The 19,086-nt window shown below is 47.4% G+C and overlaps 1 protein-coding gene across 4 annotated transcripts in view; it reads left to right on the top strand.

Moving 5' to 3' along the window:
• The first annotated feature begins 4,752 nt into the window (after positions 1–4,752).
• Positions 4,753–19,086, top strand: part of ARID1B (AT-rich interaction domain 1B) — a 325,953-nt gene continuing 311,619 nt past the window's right edge. For 3 of the 4 annotated variants that reach the window (XM_050709609.1, XM_050709608.1, XM_035538358.2), the window contains exon 1: positions 4,918–6,393. In XM_050709609.1, the coding sequence (XP_050565566.1) occupies positions 4,918–6,393 (1,476 nt within the window). Of the gene's footprint in view, positions 6,394–19,086 lie in introns of all 4 variants that reach the window. The other variant, XM_035538357.2, reaches the window with a different exon arrangement.

The following is a 19,086-nucleotide window of genomic DNA, read 5'->3' as shown; positions in this document are numbered from 1 at the left end:
CAAACATTTCTTTTGGTTTCCCCATGGTTTAGCTCCGTCTCTTGCTCAGCAAAGAAAAGATCTGTAACAGACAGGAAAGAGGGGAAGAAACATTGGCAGAGAACTCTATGATTACTGTTGTACTGAATCTCGTTTAAGTTTTCCAATTTGTAAATGAACGGGATCATAAATTACTCATTTAAAGGAAGGCTGGCCTTTTCCTAGGTTTCCCCCAAATACAATGCTGTTCCCAGACAATGACATAGGATCCACAAATATTAGTGAAATTTGGTTTAAAGGCTCAGATTTTGCCGGTGGGCAAACCCAGAAATCAACACCACTTAACTGTTACTGCCAAGTGGGAGATTTTGTTTTGATTTAGCAAAGTGCATGGGCTGCTATCTCACCGAAGTACAGACTCCGGAGCTGTTTTTCCTAGAGGCCTCGGTCCACAGAAGCACTTAATCAGGGCTTAACTTTAAGGAAGTGAGTGATCTTATTGACTTCAATGGATGATGCGCATTTGTAAAATTGCGGCATTTAAACGTTCTATTCAAGTGGTCCAAATCCAGCGAGGAAGAAAATGGCTAATGTTGCATTTCCCTAATAAAATCATGTATGACATTCTTGAGATGGAGACAGTGAGGTTTTGAAGTCCTTTTGTTTATGCGTTGCCAGAAGAAATTGATTAAATTGCCCGGGATTAGCGGCTGCTAAAGAATGGATTTTAATTAAACGGTAGAATGTGTCACTCTCTACACATTTTAGGCCACAATCTGTCGGCGTAAACTGCGTTTTTTCAAAGTTCGTTGTGACCAGATGAAATAAAATTATTACACTAGCCTTTACACCTGAAAGATTCTTGCTTATCAGCCAGGTATCAACTGCAGTTGTTTACATATTGCATTTGTGACTGAAATGTAAATATTACATAATAAAGAAAATACTATTATGTTATATATTGACCACATAAGAGTTCTCCTAAATGGAAAATCCCATTACTACAGCTCCAAATACCAAGCTAAAGCATAAAGCTAAAGCTCTGAGCTGGCTGCTTACTTTTCTGTGATCTGATTTATGCCTTATTGAAATCAATTAAAAGATTTGCACCGACTTCGGAATGATTTGGATTGGGTGTTTAACTAGTAAAAGAAGTGATAATTTAATAAAAGCCCACATACTTCTCTCTTTTTTTCTCATTAAATCTAATACCAATCTAAAGGAAGGAAATTGAGAATTACGGTGAATTTGACAACTGTTTCATCTAACCGCACAGTGGATTTAAACATAAAGCACGAGAACCAAACAAAAAAGGGTTTTTGGATAAAGGGATTTCTCAGACACTTGTGGACGCCCGGGTCAGATGCAACAGGCTCCTGAACCTGGCTGTGTTTTCACCTTAAAATAAATAAATAAGTAAAATAAAAATAAAAATTAAGGAGCCCGACGATGCTGTTTCTTCCAGCATCTCTAAGATAACTCTTTGGAGCTCTTAAAACATCGTTTTGTTTTCTGTACCTCTCTTTGGTGTTACTCTTTGTATGGTTTCAAAGCAACTGCTCTGACCCAACAGAAAGACGGCTGCCACACTGCTGTGCAACACGGCTCACTTTCATAGGGGCCTAGGGGTCTGTACGGATGGCACAGTCAATGTTGCACACAAACTGCCAACACTAAGTTCAGAAAATTGTACTCTTTATTCTGGAAAGGGATCCTGGAACACGGGAGTTTACGGTTTATCGGGGAAAAACAATCAAGGGAAGAAACAATGCATGGACAACGTTGGTTTATAGAAAATAATTAAATCGAAGAAACAATGAAAACGGAACTAAAGTTGAAACTGCACACTTGTGATATCAAATATCAATGCAATCATTTTGCAGCAGATAATATGCATGGCAATTAGAGCTTTTTTACATTATATTATAATAAATTCATAATTCATGCATACAACGAGAGCTTTTGGAAAGGAGAATTTGAATTTAACAAACACTACCACTCATCATCCGAGCAAAGATGGCAAAAGGAATTTCAACATTATTTGTGATCTACAAAATTGAACCATCGTTGCTTTGTGTTGTGCTTCCCTTGCACAGACTGCAGTGCCTTCTGTCTGCTTTAGGGTGTGGCATCTGCCATTGGGGAGGAAAAACTGGCATGTGTTGCCTTTTATAGCAGACTGATTTCATTGTGCTGAGGGCCTCTATTTTATAGCCTCTTACTTCCAATCTTGTAGTGGAGTTGCTGAAACAAATGGAAGGAATAGGAGTGGTATAAACTCTTTGGCTTAAAGCGTCATCTTTTTTTTTTTTCCTTTTTTTTTTTTTTCCAGGGGAAAACGTTCGCAAATAAATCTGCATTAAACTTTGTGGGTTATTTTCCTGGTCAGAAGAGTTGTGGAGTATGTCAGGAAGTATTGCAAACCTCAGCTGGGGCGCTATCAGTACACGTTGCCGGGTTTTAAATGTATATATTTTTGCTTGAATATAAATGTCTTAAGGTATAAATGTGTAATTGATTTTTTATTTTATTTGCGAGTACACGTGTAAATAAATACACACAAGTAGACATCTATATTTATATTTGCATATGAAAGACTTCAAAAAATCAACTTAGGTGGTTTAATGTGTATAATTAGCGCGCATTTGAATATCGAAAAGAAGAAAATCCAGGAGAAAATGTCAAAAAGGCTCACTAACAAAGATGTAGTATTCTCTTGGCAAAAGCTGATGAATGATTTGGCATGAATTCATCTTACAGTTCTGTTATTCTCTCTCCTGCAAAGATGATATACCCCTTTCCAGCAGTTTGCATAGAACTGCAATTTGCTGTTGTTACAGACTGTAATGACCCTTGGGTATGCACCTGATTCCCCCCACTAGAATTACTCACCATTTTTTTCCCCCAGTCTATGTTTTTCCAGTAGCCAGATAACATTTCTGCACTCGCAAAGAGCACCAAAAGAAGACAAATACAACTGTAACAGAAGTGTTATCAAGGTGGACTTGATGAACGCTGAGACTTTTCAAAACTGGCTCCATGATGGAAATCTGAATATTTCCGACTTTTCAGACAGAAATAAAATTAATAGACGTTGGAATCACACTGTTCATACATTTATCAGTGATCTTTGTGGGTAATTCAACATTAGAGCATGAAGCTTCTGCTCTTTAATGTTTCCACAGTGGGTACAATGAAGCCTACCAGCTCATGACGGCATCGCTCTCGAGATGCTGCATTTTTCTCAACCGTTATTATCGAGTCTCCTATTTAACCATTTTGAAATTTGAAAATGGGGTTACCTTTGGCCGAGTGCATAGAAATATTCATCTAAAGCAGCGCATCTTAGCCCCTTGCTATATTGAAAATGTTTGCTAATATCCCGGTTTGCTATCTACGCTCATAGCAGAGTATTTGATCTCCCCGATGCTTTCATTAGTTTAATGTAGTGTGTGACTATTACTTTTTCGTATACCGGGGTATCATTTGTAGTAAGATAGCTATAAAAAAAAACCCTCCAAGCCGCCCTGAAAGATGGCTCAAAAATGTAGGTCATCAGCAACAGCTTTCCATTTGGAGCGAAAGTTATTTGGATGACGTATTTTGATTTTTCTGTGTGTGTGTGTGTGTGTATTGCTGCTCTTTCATGAATGTCCTGCGCACGCTGGAAATTACATTGTTTCGGGAAACAATTACCAGACTGCGAACGCCTCTCTCTCCCGCTGGTCTGCGGGGAACATCTTGAGAACGGCCCCGTGTATAGAGGCGTAATTAGCGCGAATGACCATTAGGCTGGGGAGACAGCTGGACCATGTGGACACAACCGCGAGGATGCGGAATCTGGGTTAAATTTTAGAAACGTCTGCGCACAAAATGGGGGAAAAAAAAAAATAAAAAAATAAGGGGGGAAAAAAAAAGGGGGGAAAGTGCGTTTTTCGGTGAAATCAGGAGCGTTTCCCTGCCGGGGGAAAAGCGACACGCTGGCTGGGGGTTGCAGAGCGGAGCCTCCCCAAGTTTGCCCCGCGGGGCCGCCCGCTCCCGGTGCCCCCCCCCCCCCGTGTGTGTCCCCCCCCGGTGTCCCCGGGGGTGGCGGCGGATCCGCGCGCCGCGGGATCCAGTCCGCGTTTTGCGGGTGCGCGGGGCGCGGAGGGGGGCGATGGCTGCCGGGGCTCGCCCGCCCGTGCCATGCTGGGCCGGCGCGGCGCGGCCGGGCGTGCGCCTACCCATATCCGGGCTGGGGAGGAAAGGAGGAAAAAAAAAAAAAAAAAAAAAAAAAAAAGGAGAGAGAGAGAGAGAAAAAAAAAAGTTTCGTTTAAACCCGAACTCGCGCACACACACACACAAAAAAAAAACTTTCAACGTGAAATCGCGGAGCGGGAACGGGCGCGGGGCGCTGTGACCGGGGCCACGCGTGGCGCTGCCAGGCCCCGCTCCGACCCCCTCTTTCTGAGGGCGGCGGCCCAGCTTTTGTCATTTTTATTATTATTTTCCATTTTTTAATTTTTTTTTTAAACTTTTTATTCTACCCCCCCCGCCCCCCCCCCGCCGGTGTGCCGGGTCCCCCAGCCCCGCGATGTCGCGCTGATCATGGCCGCGCAAGTGGCAGCGGCCCCGGCGGGCGCCGCCAAGGGCACGGCGCCGAGCCTGCCCGCCGAGCGGGGGCCGGGGGGCGCCGGCAGCAGCCCCGCGGGGGCTCCCGGGGCTCCCGGCGGCGTGAATAATGTAGAGCAGCACGTCCCGCACCACCGGCAGCGGCACGGCGAGCCGCCGGACATGGCCAATAACGCCGCTCCCGCCGCCGGGAACGGGGACGGCTCCGCCGCCGCCGCCTCCGCCTCGGAGCCGGCTGCGAAGGAAGGTGGAAGCTCCTCGGCGCTGCCTCCGCGCTCCTCGCCGCCTTCCTCCTCCTCCTCCTCCTCCTCCAACCCGGGCCCGGCCATGGAGACGGGGCTGCTCCCCAACCACAAGCTGAAGAGCGTCGGAGGCGATCACCCCGCCGCGCCGCCCCAGCACCACCACCACCACCACCACCGTGCCCAGCACCCGCAGCACCATGCCCACCACCACCACCGTGCCCACCACCCGCACCACCACCACCACCAGCACCACCACCACCACCGCCCGCCGCAGCAGCAGCAGCAGCAGCAGCAGCAGCAGCTAAATCAATTCCCGCCGCCGCCGCCGCCGCAGCAGCCGCCGCCTCAGCACCATCCCGTGCAGAATAACAACAGCAGCCTCGGCGGCGGCGGCGGCGGCGGCAGCAACAACAACGGCGGTGGCGGTGGCGGCGCTGCTCAGCCCAGTGCAGACATGGAGCAGCAGCAACATGGAGGAAAAGACAGTGTTTTGGGCGCTCAGGCCGAGCCCCCGCAGCAGCCGCAGCAACTGCTGAATAAAGGCGCCGACGAGGAGGAGATGCCCGGCAAAATGGGCGAGCCCATCGGCGGCCGCTACGACCACCCCGGCTTGGGACCCCTGGGCGGACAGCAGCAGCCCCAGCAGCCGCCCCCGAGCGCTGGGAGCGGCGGCGGCGGCGGCCTCGGCGGCGGCGGCGGTGGGAGCGGGGGAGGCGGCGGCGGCCCCTCCGCGGTGGGTGTCTCGGAGTTCAATAGCTATTATGGCAACGCTGCCCCTGCCCCTGCCAGCAGCGCTACGGCGAGCCGCGCCGGGCCTTGCTTTGATCAACATGGCGGACAACAAAGCCCCGGGATGGGGATAATGCACCCCGCGGCGGCCCCCAACAGCATGGACCCCCTGCAGAACTCGCACGAAGGGTACCCCAACAGCCAGTACAACCACTACCCGGCCTACGCCCGCGGCCCCGGCGGCCCCGGCGGCGGCGGCGGCGCGGGCGGCGGCGGCGCGGGAGCCGTGGCGGCGGCGGCGGCAGCGGCGGCGGCCGCCGGGGCAGGCGGCGGAGGAGGCGGCGGAGGAGGAGGCGGCGGCGGAGGCTACGGGGGCTCGGCGGCCGGCTACGGGGTGCTGAGCTCCCCGCGGCAGCCGGGCGGCGGCATGATGATGGGCCCCGGCGGCGGGGCCGGCCTCGGCAAGGCTGCTGCCGGCGCGGCGGCGGCGGCGGCCGGCGGCTTCGCGCGGTTCTCCGGGCAGAACCAGCACCCGTCCGGGGCCACCCCTACCTTGAACCAGCTGCTCACGTCCCCCAGCCCCATGATGCGGAGCTACGGCGGCAGCTACCCCGACTACAGCAGCCCCAGCGCCCCGCCGCCGCCGCAGCCCCAGCCCCAGGCAGCGGCGGCCGCCCCGGGCAGCCAGCAGGCAGCGGCGGGCATGGGCATGGGCAAGGACATGGGCGCCCAGTACGGGGCGGCCAACCCGGCCTGGGCAGCGGCGCAACAAAGAAATCACCCGGCCATGAGCCCCGGCAGCACCGGGCAGACCATCAGCAGGACACAGGTAACCAGCCCCCCGCGCTCGATCCGCCGCGGCTCCGTGCCGAGCTCTCAGTTTCTTTATCCCTCACTTTCCTGCCCCTCTCCCACCCTTTTCCCTCTTTCTTTTCTTTATTTATTTTTTTCTTTCTTTTTCTTTTATTCCACCCCCCCCCCCCCCCCCCCACTCCTGCGGGGCCGAGCCTGCCGCTCGCAGCCTCCCCAGCGCGGGTGAGCGGCGCGCAGCGCACCGCCCCGCCGAGGCTGGAGGGAGGCAGCGGGGAGCCGCTTTCGCCGCCGAAATTGGGCTGTTGGCGAACCCGGTTCATTATTTTTTCCCTCCACTCCGAAATAGCGACGGACAGGCGCGGGGCCCGGCGGAGGAGCGGCTCGGGACGAGGGGGGGGGATTTTTGTCAGAGCTCCCGCAGGATGATACTCATTATCTTCCAGCAGGGCTTTTTTTTTTTTCCTTTTTTTCTTTTTTTTTTTTTTTCTCTGTTGTTGTTTTCCTCGTTTCTCTCTGTGTAGCCTGGTATTTTTCGTTTATTTATTTATTTTTTCCCCATTTATTTATTTATTTATTGGATTTTTTTAAATTATTTATTTATTTATTTATTTATTTTTTGCACGGAACGAGTTGCGCGCTCCCCTAGCACAATTAGTTTCGTCCCCGGCCGACTCGCCGCGTCGCAAAGCCCACTAAAAGCAGCCGGATCCCCCCTTTTATATATATATAATATATTTTTAATTTATTTTTTTCCTTGTTTTTTTTTTTTTTTTTTTTCCCCAACCCCCCCATCGCACACCCCTCCTCTCTCTCTGTGTGTGCGCGTGTGTGCGCCTGAGTCACCGCGCTCGTGTGGCGCCCCGCCGCCGCGCTCGGCTGCCCCGAAAACCGCCTTTTTCTCCCCAAAACCCCTCGGCAGCCCGAGCCGGGCCTCCCCAAGCCCTGGGCGGCCGGAGCGGGGCGCGGACAGGCCGCCGGCGGCCGCTCCCTGTCCCGAGGGGGCTCCTGCCCCGGGGGGGCGGCGAATTGTGGGGGGAGGGGGGAGGCACCCCGAAGTTGGGGGGCGTCCGAGCGGCCGCCGTGTCCGTGCGGGGGTCGCGGGGGGCCGTGCGCGGCGGCGGCCGGGTGTCGCTGCTCGGCGAGGCTGGGAATTTGAATTGTGGAGGTAAACGGGCTGCAACCGTCTCCAGACAGCTGCCTCCGAGCTGACATCCAATCTGCCGCCTGATTGGCTCCCCGCTCGCCATTGGGCACTCGGCGCCGCCGATGTAAATAGCAGCGCCCGCACCCGCACCCCGCTGACGGGACGGGGCCTGACGGGACGGGGACGGGCCCCGCTGGCCGGGCCCCGCTGGTGTCCCGTCCCCCCCCCCCTCCCCCGCTGGTCCCCTCCCGGTGGTCCCCCTCCGGGTGTGACGGAGCCGGGAGCCTCAAGCCGTGCCCTTCGAAAACCGATTTGTAACGTCGCGGGCTGTGGATGTTACGCAAGGGGCTAGGTTTCTGTATAAACCAACAGAAATACCATCCCTAACGTTAACTTCGCTTGTGTGAGCTCGGTGCCTAACCGAACGCAACCTCGTCCGCACGTAGCTGCAGCCCTGGAGTGAGAAAACAGCACGTATTGCACGAGGAAGGCAAAAAGGAGTCGTCCTGTCAGGCACCGCGTCTCCGGAGAACCCAGATAGTTTGGGGGGACCGGGACAGAACCGTGGCCACGACGCTGCAAGAAGCACCCGGAGTTGTTGATCTCGTTGTTTTTGTACACAAGCATGAGATTACGCTTGAATTCTCAGTAGGAGAGTGAATCGTGTTAAATGGAGTAGGGCATTAGAATTTTATGGCTTGCTTTTCCCTTCAACGAGATCTTTCTGTTAAATCTTTCAATAGCTTTTAGCAGTGAGGACTAGCAGGAGCAAACGCAGGTGGACGCTTTTGGGGTCCTCAGACAGCTGGATCTTTCTATAAAGTATGTTCTTCAGTGAGCAAAACCTGGAGAAAACGTTGGATGATATTACAACTGGTGTATTAATCCTAAAAAATAGTCATAGAAACCTTGGACAGGCTGCCTGTGTGTGTTTGCCTACTTCCAATGGAGCACTCCTGTCATGTTTTATAGATTTTATTCCACTTCCACAAAGTATGATTTTTTTTTGTGAATGTTAATTTTTACCTTTTTAAAATTTGCAATGATAAATGGGGTCACTGGAAGCCATCAGATAATAAGGCTTCATGTGCATACCCTTTCATAATTAATCCAAAAAATTCTGCATTGTTTGCTTGCTTTTAAACACAGGTGGTTCACAATTCATGCCTTTGAAAGCTGGGAAAATTGTAGTCCGATAGAGATGGCACATACTACTTCAGAGTGCTATTTCTCATGGCAGAAATTGTTAAAAGTATTTTATTTTTATTGGCGTGAGAGTAAATTCATTATGTCCTCAGTATGACCCTTAGAAATGCTTTCTTGTATTTATGGGTTTATGTCCTCTCTCACAGGTTTCTTTGTTGTTTTTTTGTGTGTGTATTTTTTTTTTTGTGGTACCGTAAGAAATAGGATGCAGCCTAGAAAGAACAGTCTTGCAAGGGCACTATTCTTTGATGTTTTTATTTTTATTTTTTTCCTCAAAATAATTGTAATAAAGGCAACTCAACAGTGTTCTTTATAATAAGATTTTTCCATCTAAGTAGTAAGCGGTCAAGATAAGATTTTCTTAGATTTTAGTTAATATTTTTAATGTAGAAAATGGGTTGTATAAAATAAAAAATAAATACTTGCTGTCAGCTTACAGAACACGATTATTTCTGTACATTGTCTTCTGTTTTTAATTCCCAAGTGGCCACCTCCAGGTATGTTGTAGCAGTAAGTAGAGAAATTGATTGCTTTTTGAAAGAGTGAAAGGGAATATTCAGTCCAGCATTCGAACGTAAGGCTTCTCTCCTTTTTTTTTTTTTGATAATCACCTGTGCGTATGCTGTGTATATGTGTATACACACATTAGAATACACTCACTTGTCATGTGTCTTTGCAAAGCAGATGATGATTGGCCCCATGCCTATAGAAACTATTGTGCTGTGAACAGGAAAAAAAAAAGGGGGGGGGACGACTGTCAGTAGGCTACAGCATCCGAGATACTTGCTCAGGAAATTCTTGCCTCAGCGTGGGCAATTTTTGTAAATGTTCAGGACTGTGGCGTCCCACTCTGCACTGAATTCTGTGTTTGTCCAGCCTTTTAAATTATTTAAGGAAATTTTGCTTCAGTTTCATTTAGTGTCCTTACCCAGCAGTGAGATGAGATCTGTAAGCTCGAAAAAGAGGCCTCTTGTTTCCGAAGAAACACACATTTTCAAAGCAGATGGATCTTGCTCATGCTGATATGTTGATGCGATTGTGGAGGAGGTTTGTGATGCTAGTACAGTACCTTGTCACTCAGTTATTTTGATTATCGACGAATTCCTTGGCAGTGTACAAATACTGAACGTCCTGAGGCTCCTTTTATTCCACGGCTCCGATTTGCACTGCAGCAGCTTAACACGTTAGGTGGCCTATCTGTGCGCTGTACGTACCTCTTTCTCCTTTGTGCACGTGCGTAAGGTTTACGAACACCTTACACGCAGAGAGAGAACTTGGGTCTTTCCAGGAGCACCCACGTAACACAGGGTGCTGACCTGGTGTTAGAAAAAAATCCGTCGAGCTGCTCTCAGTCTGTGTGCGTGTGGATCAGTCGTCTGTTTTGCAACAGAGAAACTCGGAGTGTGCCCCATTGTGCAGCTTTTTGTGCCGAATAGGTTGCCTTTACCGGGAGTTCTGGCTAAGTTGGGGCTGCGGAGTCCTGACCTGTGTCTGAAGGCCATTAAACAGCTGTTAGTGTGGCAAATAGATTCTTGATGTCTCAGCGGGAGAATAAAATACATTTTTCCCTGTGCATTTTCGAATAAACAGCCTACTATTCACATAGCTTCTATTTAGAAGCTGCAAATAGCAGTATTCTCAGTTAGTAGCATCTATATATATATTATGACTATGTATTTGACACTTTGTGGTTTGGTGTTAGTTATTGGTTTCTGTAGCATCGCTTATGTGCCTACATGTTGAACAGCAGGACCCTGTCTGCAGGGTACAGCGAAGAAGGAGAGATGCAGACCCGTCCGCTGTATTACCACCTCCATCGTGTTACAATTCCACCAGCGAGTAGTCGATTAGCGTCTTTCTGGCATTCTGATCCAAATCTGCGGGGAGGAAGCACTAACGCATTAATCCGTCACTAAATTTTCTAGTCACATGTGTGACATAAAATTTTTGAAATTACTGAGCACGGTCTGTTGGGTGATGCTGTTTCCTTCTGAAATAGTATCTTAACTTAAAACTAGATGAAAGTCATGCCATGAAAACAAGCCTTTGCTACTGATAGATCTGTTTCTTTTTCACATTTGTGTCTCAAATATTTCATCATCGGTATTTTGAGATTCCCATTGCTAGCATGACGACAGTAGTTTATTTATCATTATGTCCTTAAGATTGTACCTGTGTCCTAGCGAGTTACATTTCATTACTTTTTCAAAATGTGCCGTTTATCAGGAGGCTTTGAAGATTCTCTGTGGATATGTAAAGCAGTGTTGCCTCACTTGCTGTGCATGCACGCTCAAGGCTTCAGAATTTCAGTAGCATGTGTTTGTGGTAGGCTAGCTAGCTGGAATGTATTTTAGAATTGTGATTATTAAGGTACTTGGGAAAAAAAAAACTTTTTCTTTCAATTTTGGGGCTATTTGCATAGTGCTAAATACATGTTTTGGTAGGATTGAATGAGGACTTTAATTAAACTTAAATTAAAAGTATACCTTAGTGGTTTTCGAATTTGTTTTGAAAACTGGTAATAGAAAAGTGGTATCAAGAAGCATTGTTCCTGTATTGCAGAGAAAAGCAAATAAATTTAAAACGTGAAAATCTTGTGGAGCCAATCGTATTGGAGTAAAATTTATTTTAGAGAAGCCTTGCCTGTTATTAAATGTAAATATTATATTTTAGTAAAACTGAAGGGTTTCTGTGCATCAGGTGCACATTTTGGTGTTCTGATCATAAGGCTACCTTCTGAATTTCTCTGATACATTCCTGTTACCCGTTCACACTCTGTTTTACACGCAAATGCTCACGTGCTGGCACAGTAATGCAGCGGTTGAGTTGCAGGTGGGCCAGAGGATTGCTTTTGTTTTTCTTCCAGTTCTGGGACTGTGGCATTTAGTGGCCACCAGGAACACGTTACCTCTGGAAAGGCCACATCCACCCAGGATGGTATTCTGCAGCCGTCGAGGAATCCCTAGGGATCAAATTATCCCAAGATACCTTTGTAATTTGCGAACAGCGCATTTTGGGGACGGTGGACGAGTGATGCTCCAACACCTACTTTTAGCTAACTTTGCTCTCTCAACAGCAGCGTTTGTGCCGCACAGAATCCCACCCGCGTTCCTCGCACTGCAGCCCGCCACTGTTCCCTCTGTTGTGCAGGGTGGGGACACAGCCACGTAAGGCGTACCTGCAGGCAGGCATGCCTTGGCACAACTGGAAGCGCGCTTCTCTCGGGAATAAATACGGCCTCGGTGCCATAAACATTAGCTTTTGAATAAATCCAGTCTTACTGTGATTGCATTGTGCTCTGGGAGAATGTGAGTGTTACAGGCATCCATTTACTTTCTCTGTTCAGGCAGCTGAAAAGGCAAGTGGCTGAATGAAACGAGGGATTTGTCTGTTGTGGCAGCGCAGCATAGGCACCCTTTAAACCAAAGGCACCATCACCTGAAATTCAAGTATTCCTCGTGCCATTTTGTGATTATGTACTCAGTGTCATCCGTATAAAGCCACTGGGTTTCTTGCAGAAATTAAGCTCTGAGAACTGGGCTGAACAAGTGTCCAGGAGCTCAGCTGGTGCTGCAGAGCGTGCTTCCTGATGAATGTGGTGTAAAGAGTGCAAGTACATGCTGGGGGGTGCGGGGGGCATGCGCAGACTTCCCTTGCCACCAAGTCCCGTCGTTTTATCTGGCAGACAAATCGTCTTCATTTTTTAAAGTGGACAAATTTGATCCAGAACACAGCGAGGCGTAATGAACACAAAGCGCAAGAAAATTACAAGCGACTTTTCAGTTTAGAGCCGCACTTTATCATAGGCGCTGCCTATATTCCTGCTGGGAGAATGACGAGAAGCTGAGTCAAGGTGTCCTTCCGTCCCAGGCTGTGTATCTTTCTCTTTTTAAACAGAAATCCTGCTAATGGTGTCTGTGGAAAAAGCTTGGAGGAATCTGGTTTCAGTTTCAATGCTTTCTTGTGGGGGGGTAACAGCAAGCATCAGTCTTACACCCCTTTGATTCTGAACTTTGAGAAAAGGCATTTTTTTGTGTGTGTACAAATCACAGTTACTGTATCTTGCTTAAAGATTGCTTTTCAGATGAGAATTGTTCTTACAGCGAGTATAAAGTACCCTTTAGCAAGCCCTGTATTCCCTATATAGCTTCGTCTGAAGGCACCTGCAACTATTTAGAAAATTGTCTGATGTAAGATCATTATCCTGATGCTATTATCAAAATGTTTCATTTATATGTTTATTAAAACTGATGCGGAATCTGTGTAAAAGTTTTCAGCATGCACGGTTTGAAAGAGTGCTGATATATAGTGCATTTATGCTCCAAGTGCGGTGGGAATGTTAATTCTCTAATAACCACCAAGCCAAGTTGTGAGGCTGCTGAATTTCTGAATGGGCAGCAGCTCATCTGTGGGTGCACAGCAGAGTTTGGTGGTTCTGCAGCACGTGCGAGGAATTGCTTTCAGTACAGAGCTATCAGCGTTTGATCTGCTTTCATATCACTGCTTGCGTTTGAGTCATGGTGAGCCTGGTAAATCTGTCAGGAGGACTGAGCATGTTTAGAGGTGTGTAATCTATTTATTCCTTTCCTTTCTTCAATTTCAGCAACTATTAGTTAATCTTTCGCACCTGGGCTTGCCAAATTGCCCAACGGTGTTCTGCCTTTAAGAGTTTGCTGCTGGCCTGCCTCTGCCCTGCTTTGGAGTCCTCTCAGGTTCACAGAGGCATGGCGTTTAGGCTCGTGAGCTGGTGGTTGTTTGTGGAGATGCTCCTGGGAGCTGCAGGCCCTCTCACCCTCCTGCTTGTGAGGCTGTATCTCTGGTTTCCCCATGGCCTCCCCCTGCCATCCCCATTGGCCTTTTTCTGATTACTGGAGCTGCTGGTGAGGGGGAAGGAGTTTTCTGCTATTTTTTTTCTGCTGTTAAAAAAATAAATAAATTAGGTATATGTGGGGTTTTTGATTGTTACTTCTTTCCTTTAGCATGTTTGCTCAGAAAACAAACAAACAAACAAAAAACCACAAACAAGAAGTTTAGGAAAATTCTTGTGTAAAACTACTAGTAGGAGCTTGTAAGCTGTTACTTTAAACTGTTACACTTTTTCCTTGAGAGCTTTCCTTGGAATTTATTTTAGGTGTCTGCTTACTGAACAATAATTCTGTAGCTGGTTATTGTTGAATGACAGTGGGTTTTTTACCTATATTAGCTACAAAATGATTTATACTCTGTGAAGTTATTGTATCGAGTTGCTTGCCCTTTGAAGACCATGTGGCCAGGTTTGCTGTTGAGGCTGTGCTGTTAGGTTCGGGCAGCCAATGGCTTCCCTGACTAATAGCTGCTGTGGCAAAACCCTTTCTGCTTAGCTTCTTGTTGGGGTGGTAGTGACTGCTCTGGCAACACAGCAGCCTCTCAGGGGTTTGCAGCTATGGCTGCTGTGATACAGGTGGGTGCCTGAGACTGGCACCAGGTAGGCTCCTTCCACAGCATGGCTTTGGTCACATCTTCAAAATGCGAAGTAATCTGTGATGTGCAAGGTGTGGAGGGCTTTCTTACTGTAGCCAGCTGTATAGGGGACTGCGCTTTCCCTGAAAGTCCTGAAAATTAAGCTGCCTTTTTTTTTTCTTCTTTTTGAGTAAAGAAGGAGAATTGATTTAGAAAATCCCAAAAGGAAACCCTGTTTTAAAACATAGTTGTAGTCATGTGTACCATTCCCAGTGTGGACATGCTTAAATTCACAGATTGATTGAAATGGAATAGTGCCTCTTTTGCACAAGCAGTGAATTCAGCCATGGCAAGTAAATTACGTGACTTCAGAAAAATGGTATTAAGTAGAGGTTTGGTGCGGGAATTCTGCATAGCTGCCTGCTGACTGCATGATCTAAAGATAGCTGCTTTGACTGGAGGATACCTCAGTTTCCCTCTGTAGAGATAAGGATAATATTTGCCTTTTTTAATTGTTTGGGATCAGAGTGCTGTTTCAATATACAGTGCCAAGGAAAATAATTAGGCAGCCTAAGTACTTGTTATGTGTGAAGGTATTCAGTCTGTGTTGTACCTTCCTTTTTTTCTCTCTTTCTCCTTTTTATTTATTTATTTTTGATTTGGATGGGATCTGAGCTGAGGTGTTCCCAACACTGATCATATTATTTGGCTAGATTGTCAGACTTTGTTGTTTGTAAGCAGGGTGCTGAAACATCGGTGCTGAAAATTACTTCTGAAAGCAAAAGGACAGGATTTGTAGTTCTTAAATTTTATTCTTTTAAAGTTAAAAATAAAGATAAGGAGGTTTGTTTTGACAGCATCAAAGGAATCTGCTGGTTTATTTGCAGCCTTTGATTTGAGCAGAATGTAAGGAGTTCTGTTGTGTGTGCGTAGCAATTTATGCCGTGAATATTTTGGATATTCTCTGTTGATATGAAACATTAGTATCGATGGCTGGCTTTCAGGCATGATTTATGGAAAATAATTGTGCTTCCATGACTGACTCCCTTGCGTCTCACCGTTCCTTAGCCACTTGAAATCCCCACCTCCACAAAAACGAGGGTGGCCCTCAGGGGTGCCGCGGTTTCGGCGTACTCTGTGAGGGGGCGATGGCAGATTTGGCTGTCTGAAGGGCAGGAGGACAGCGGTGGGGGTCGGGAGGTGCTGCTGTGGGGTACCTGCGGGGCTGCGGGCAGGGGATCAGGACCGGGGTGCAGCACCCCACAGCCCTTGTGGGGCCGGCCTCGCTGGCCTCCTCACAGAGAGGCGGGGCGCCGGGCCGGGCCGCGGGGCCGATTCTAAGCGTGGTGTTGGTAGCGCCTGTGAAAGTTTCGCACATGAAGCAAACTAGTTAGCTTGTGCGGCGTCACATGATCAAAATATTTTCCCCCTCGCCGCTGCCAGCAGCTATCTATTGCTTTTCAACAACCTCGCTGGCCGGGCGGCGAGCCAGGACGCCGGGACGGCCCCGTGCGTGCGCGGCTCCCTCCTCACTGCCTCCTCCTCCTCCTCTTCTTCCTCCTCTTCCTCCTCATCCGGGCAGCTTCGTCCCGGGACCTCCCCGCTCCCGGCCCGGCCGGGTTTGCAGCCCTGCTTTGCAGCTCTGCCCTGCTGCATCCCCTCCCATCCCCGGGCGCCACCGGGGGCAGCCCCCCGGCCCGGCCCGGAGGGGTTTTCCTCCTCACAGACTCCAAGACCTACCTTTTCGGTGATATTTGGGGAATTTTTAACTTTCTGCGGAATGCTTTTTTTGTTGTTGAGCATGTGGTATGCAAATACAGGGGGAATAGAGTACTACAGAGCATTTTGTTGTGGTTCTTTTAAGTATTAAAAACACATTTTGCTTTTCTAATAAACCCCATAACCAGGCCTTTTAATGTTTTGATATAAATAGCAATTACACTAACTGAGATTCAACCACAAAGAAAAAGAAAACGCTTAAAATCATTCAGAAGAGAAATTCCCAACTTAATTGAGTTCTTCCTTTAAAGAGGAGGGGCTGGTGAGGCAGCATCTGGAGCGAGCTGCCCTGTATTGGAGAGTCACTTTTGTGGCGTTCTCAATGTGTATGGATGCCAATATTTTAAAAAATAAATAAAAAAAGATTATTATTAGTGTGGGACCTGAGTGCTGCAACAGTCCAAGGCGTCAGGGGTTTCGTGTACGAATGCTGTTGGCAATTGGAGCACTCCTTGGATGAACTGCAACCCCCTGTAAATTTTAGGCATTTTGCTTGGTTGTCACATGTGTTGGGGCAGTGTTCAGGGATTCGACTGAATGTGAGGAACTCACCAAATGCAGTGCTTTTTGAGCAAACTGCCTGCCCCCAGAAGGTTCCGCATTGCCCCCATTCCTCCTCGTAATTCTTCAAAGCTCCCTTCCCTAGGAAGCTTCCCTGTTGGGAGGGAGGTCAGAGGGGGCCTGAGTGCACTGTTACTCCAGGAGGGTGTGGGCAGCGTCACGGCACTGGATGCCCTCTCCTCTCCTTTTTCTGAAGAAGCTAACACTTACATGTCACCTCTGTTATGGGATGTGGTTGCTCAAGCCTTTTCCTCTGCTTTTTCTCCTGCAGGGAGAGCGAAATGTGGTTGTCGAGTACTTGCTTCTGTCTCACTTCTTTCCTCAGCAGAGCTCTGCTACTTTCTTTTATCCAAACACTGTGATCTTTTTTGTTCCTTTGTCTTGTGTGATACTTTGTTTTCCTTCTTCAAAATTTCATGTTATCTCCAAATTCATCTTTCTCACTTTCCAACTCATTGGAGTGATGGAAAAGCCATCCATATTATCTTCTGCCATTTTAGAGTTGTGTGAAAGCGAGCAGCGTGACCACATATCCAGGGAGAAGATAGCTTTTGAGTGACCCCGGTATCCATCGCTGCCTCCGACTTGCATTTGCTCCTCTCTGTCCTCCAAGAAATCTTTGCACAAAAATGGGTAGGGAATGAATGACGGCGGGGAGAGTGAGCTCACTAGACAGCCGCCTGCGTAGGTAGCTCTCCTGGCAAGAGGTTAAGTTGGGTTTGAAAAAACAAAACCCCAAATCCTAATAGGATTAGGAGGAGTCATAAAAGTAGCTACCTGTGGGTGATGGTGCCATTTTTTTCAGGTTCCTCTAAAGCTGATGCTCTTATGTAATAGTGGACAGAGGGAAAAGAGGGAAACAAACAAAGGAGACAAAAGACAAAATGTAAATGTGACATGGACAGTCTGTCTTTTTCCCCTGACATGGCAGTTGTAGTTAAAAATCTGTTTGCCCAAAAGATATCTGAAAACGTCAGCGTGAAAACTAAGTGTGGCGTTGCACCACATGTAGAAAGTGTAGAAAAGACAGGACCTGAGGAGAGGGGAAAAACGTTTTGCATCCAGTTGTTTGTTTAGTGAATGTGATGTGCTAGAAGCAGTCTGTGCAGTTTTATAGTACCTAATATTTCATTTCAGAATTTCTTAATTCTTTTCATAAGATTGGGGTGTGGAGGGAAGCACGCTGCTATTAATGTTTGGTTGTTATTACACCATACTGCATTTTCTTTGGGGATGTTTGTTTAAGATGGTGAATGAAACCTGTTTAAAAGTTAGTTAAGGTGCTATCATTCTTCTAGGAAAATATCTTAGCAGTTCAAATAAGAACAAAGGCCCATTTCTCCTTGCATGGTGACTTCTAAATTCTGCTTTGCTTCTAAAAGGACTGAGATGTGTCTCTGCAAAAATTCTTGTTCCTTAGAGAAATCTCAGGCTTGCCTGTGATAGTTACTGGTCTTTTAGCTTTAAAAAAAGCAAGCATCTGACTCATCCTGTTTGTTCCTTCTCTCTGCTCCAATTCAACTTTTTTCTTTTCTTTGGGTTGATGTCTTCGCTTGAGGAGATGGAGAAAGAAAGTAGATGCTTCTTGTTAAAGGCTACAGCTGGTCATGGTATCATAACAGAAGAGTCAAATAATTATGATTTCTGATCACTCTGATTTTTCTTTTTACCTTCTTGAAGTCCTTGAGCACATAGATTTGACTTATTTTAGCGAGTCGTCTCAGCCTGAGTGCCAGGAATACGGAGAAATGTAGTTTTCTTTTTAGAAATGAGGTTATCTTAGGTGCTTATCTTGGGGTTTCTTAGATGGAAGGAGACAGCATTTTTTCCCCCAATTTATATCTGATACAGACCATTCAGTGACATGTTTTGCCTATTCCTCTGATATCCTGTGGATATTCCTCTGAAAGGCAGCTTATTATTCTTTTTGACTTCTGAGGGTCAGGAGCTGAAACTAAGAAAAAATTATCAGGAGAAAGGTTGAAACACGTAAATGTACAGGACAATATGTATTGAACTAAACAGGCATGTGCCTTTTGTGTAGCCATCAAGTCAGAATTTCTTTAGGAAGAACTGAAGTCAACTCAAAGGTGTGGTTTGTTTTCCCTGCTTGTTTGTATTTCTCTGTAGCTGCTTCTTAACACTGCTTGGGCACTCTATCATAGAACTGTGTTGCTAAAAGATCTTGCACCTTGTAGTGAGGTTCATGGTCATATGAAGGTGATCCAAGACTTTACCTCTGTCGAAAAGACCGGTCCCATCCTTTTATCAACTCCCTGCTGCTTCCCTTCTGTCCTAAGGTGAGCCTCATCAGCTCGATGATTTGTGTGAAGACAAATCCCACGAAACAAAACCCATGAACGATTACCTTTCAGGTCAGCCATTGAGCTGATCTGACTTGCGACATGGTTTTGCAGGGCCAGGGCAAGCTCCCCCCAGGGTGGGGGTCAGGGCAGGACATCCTCTCTGGATGGTGCTACAGACCTGAGTCAGCTTATGCTCCTCGTGAGACTGCATCTTGAGCATAAAAGTACTCTGTGCATAAAGACGGATGTTTTAATTTCTCAATGCTTCTCTGGA

Source organism: Cygnus atratus, chromosome 3, assembly GCF_013377495.2.
Source record: "Cygnus atratus isolate AKBS03 ecotype Queensland, Australia chromosome 3, CAtr_DNAZoo_HiC_assembly, whole genome shotgun sequence".
Classification (NCBI taxonomy): Eukaryota; Metazoa; Chordata; class Aves; order Anseriformes; family Anatidae; genus Cygnus; species Cygnus atratus.
The sequence above is the reverse complement of the archived record's forward strand: the minus strand, read 5'-3'. Positions and strand labels throughout refer to the sequence as shown.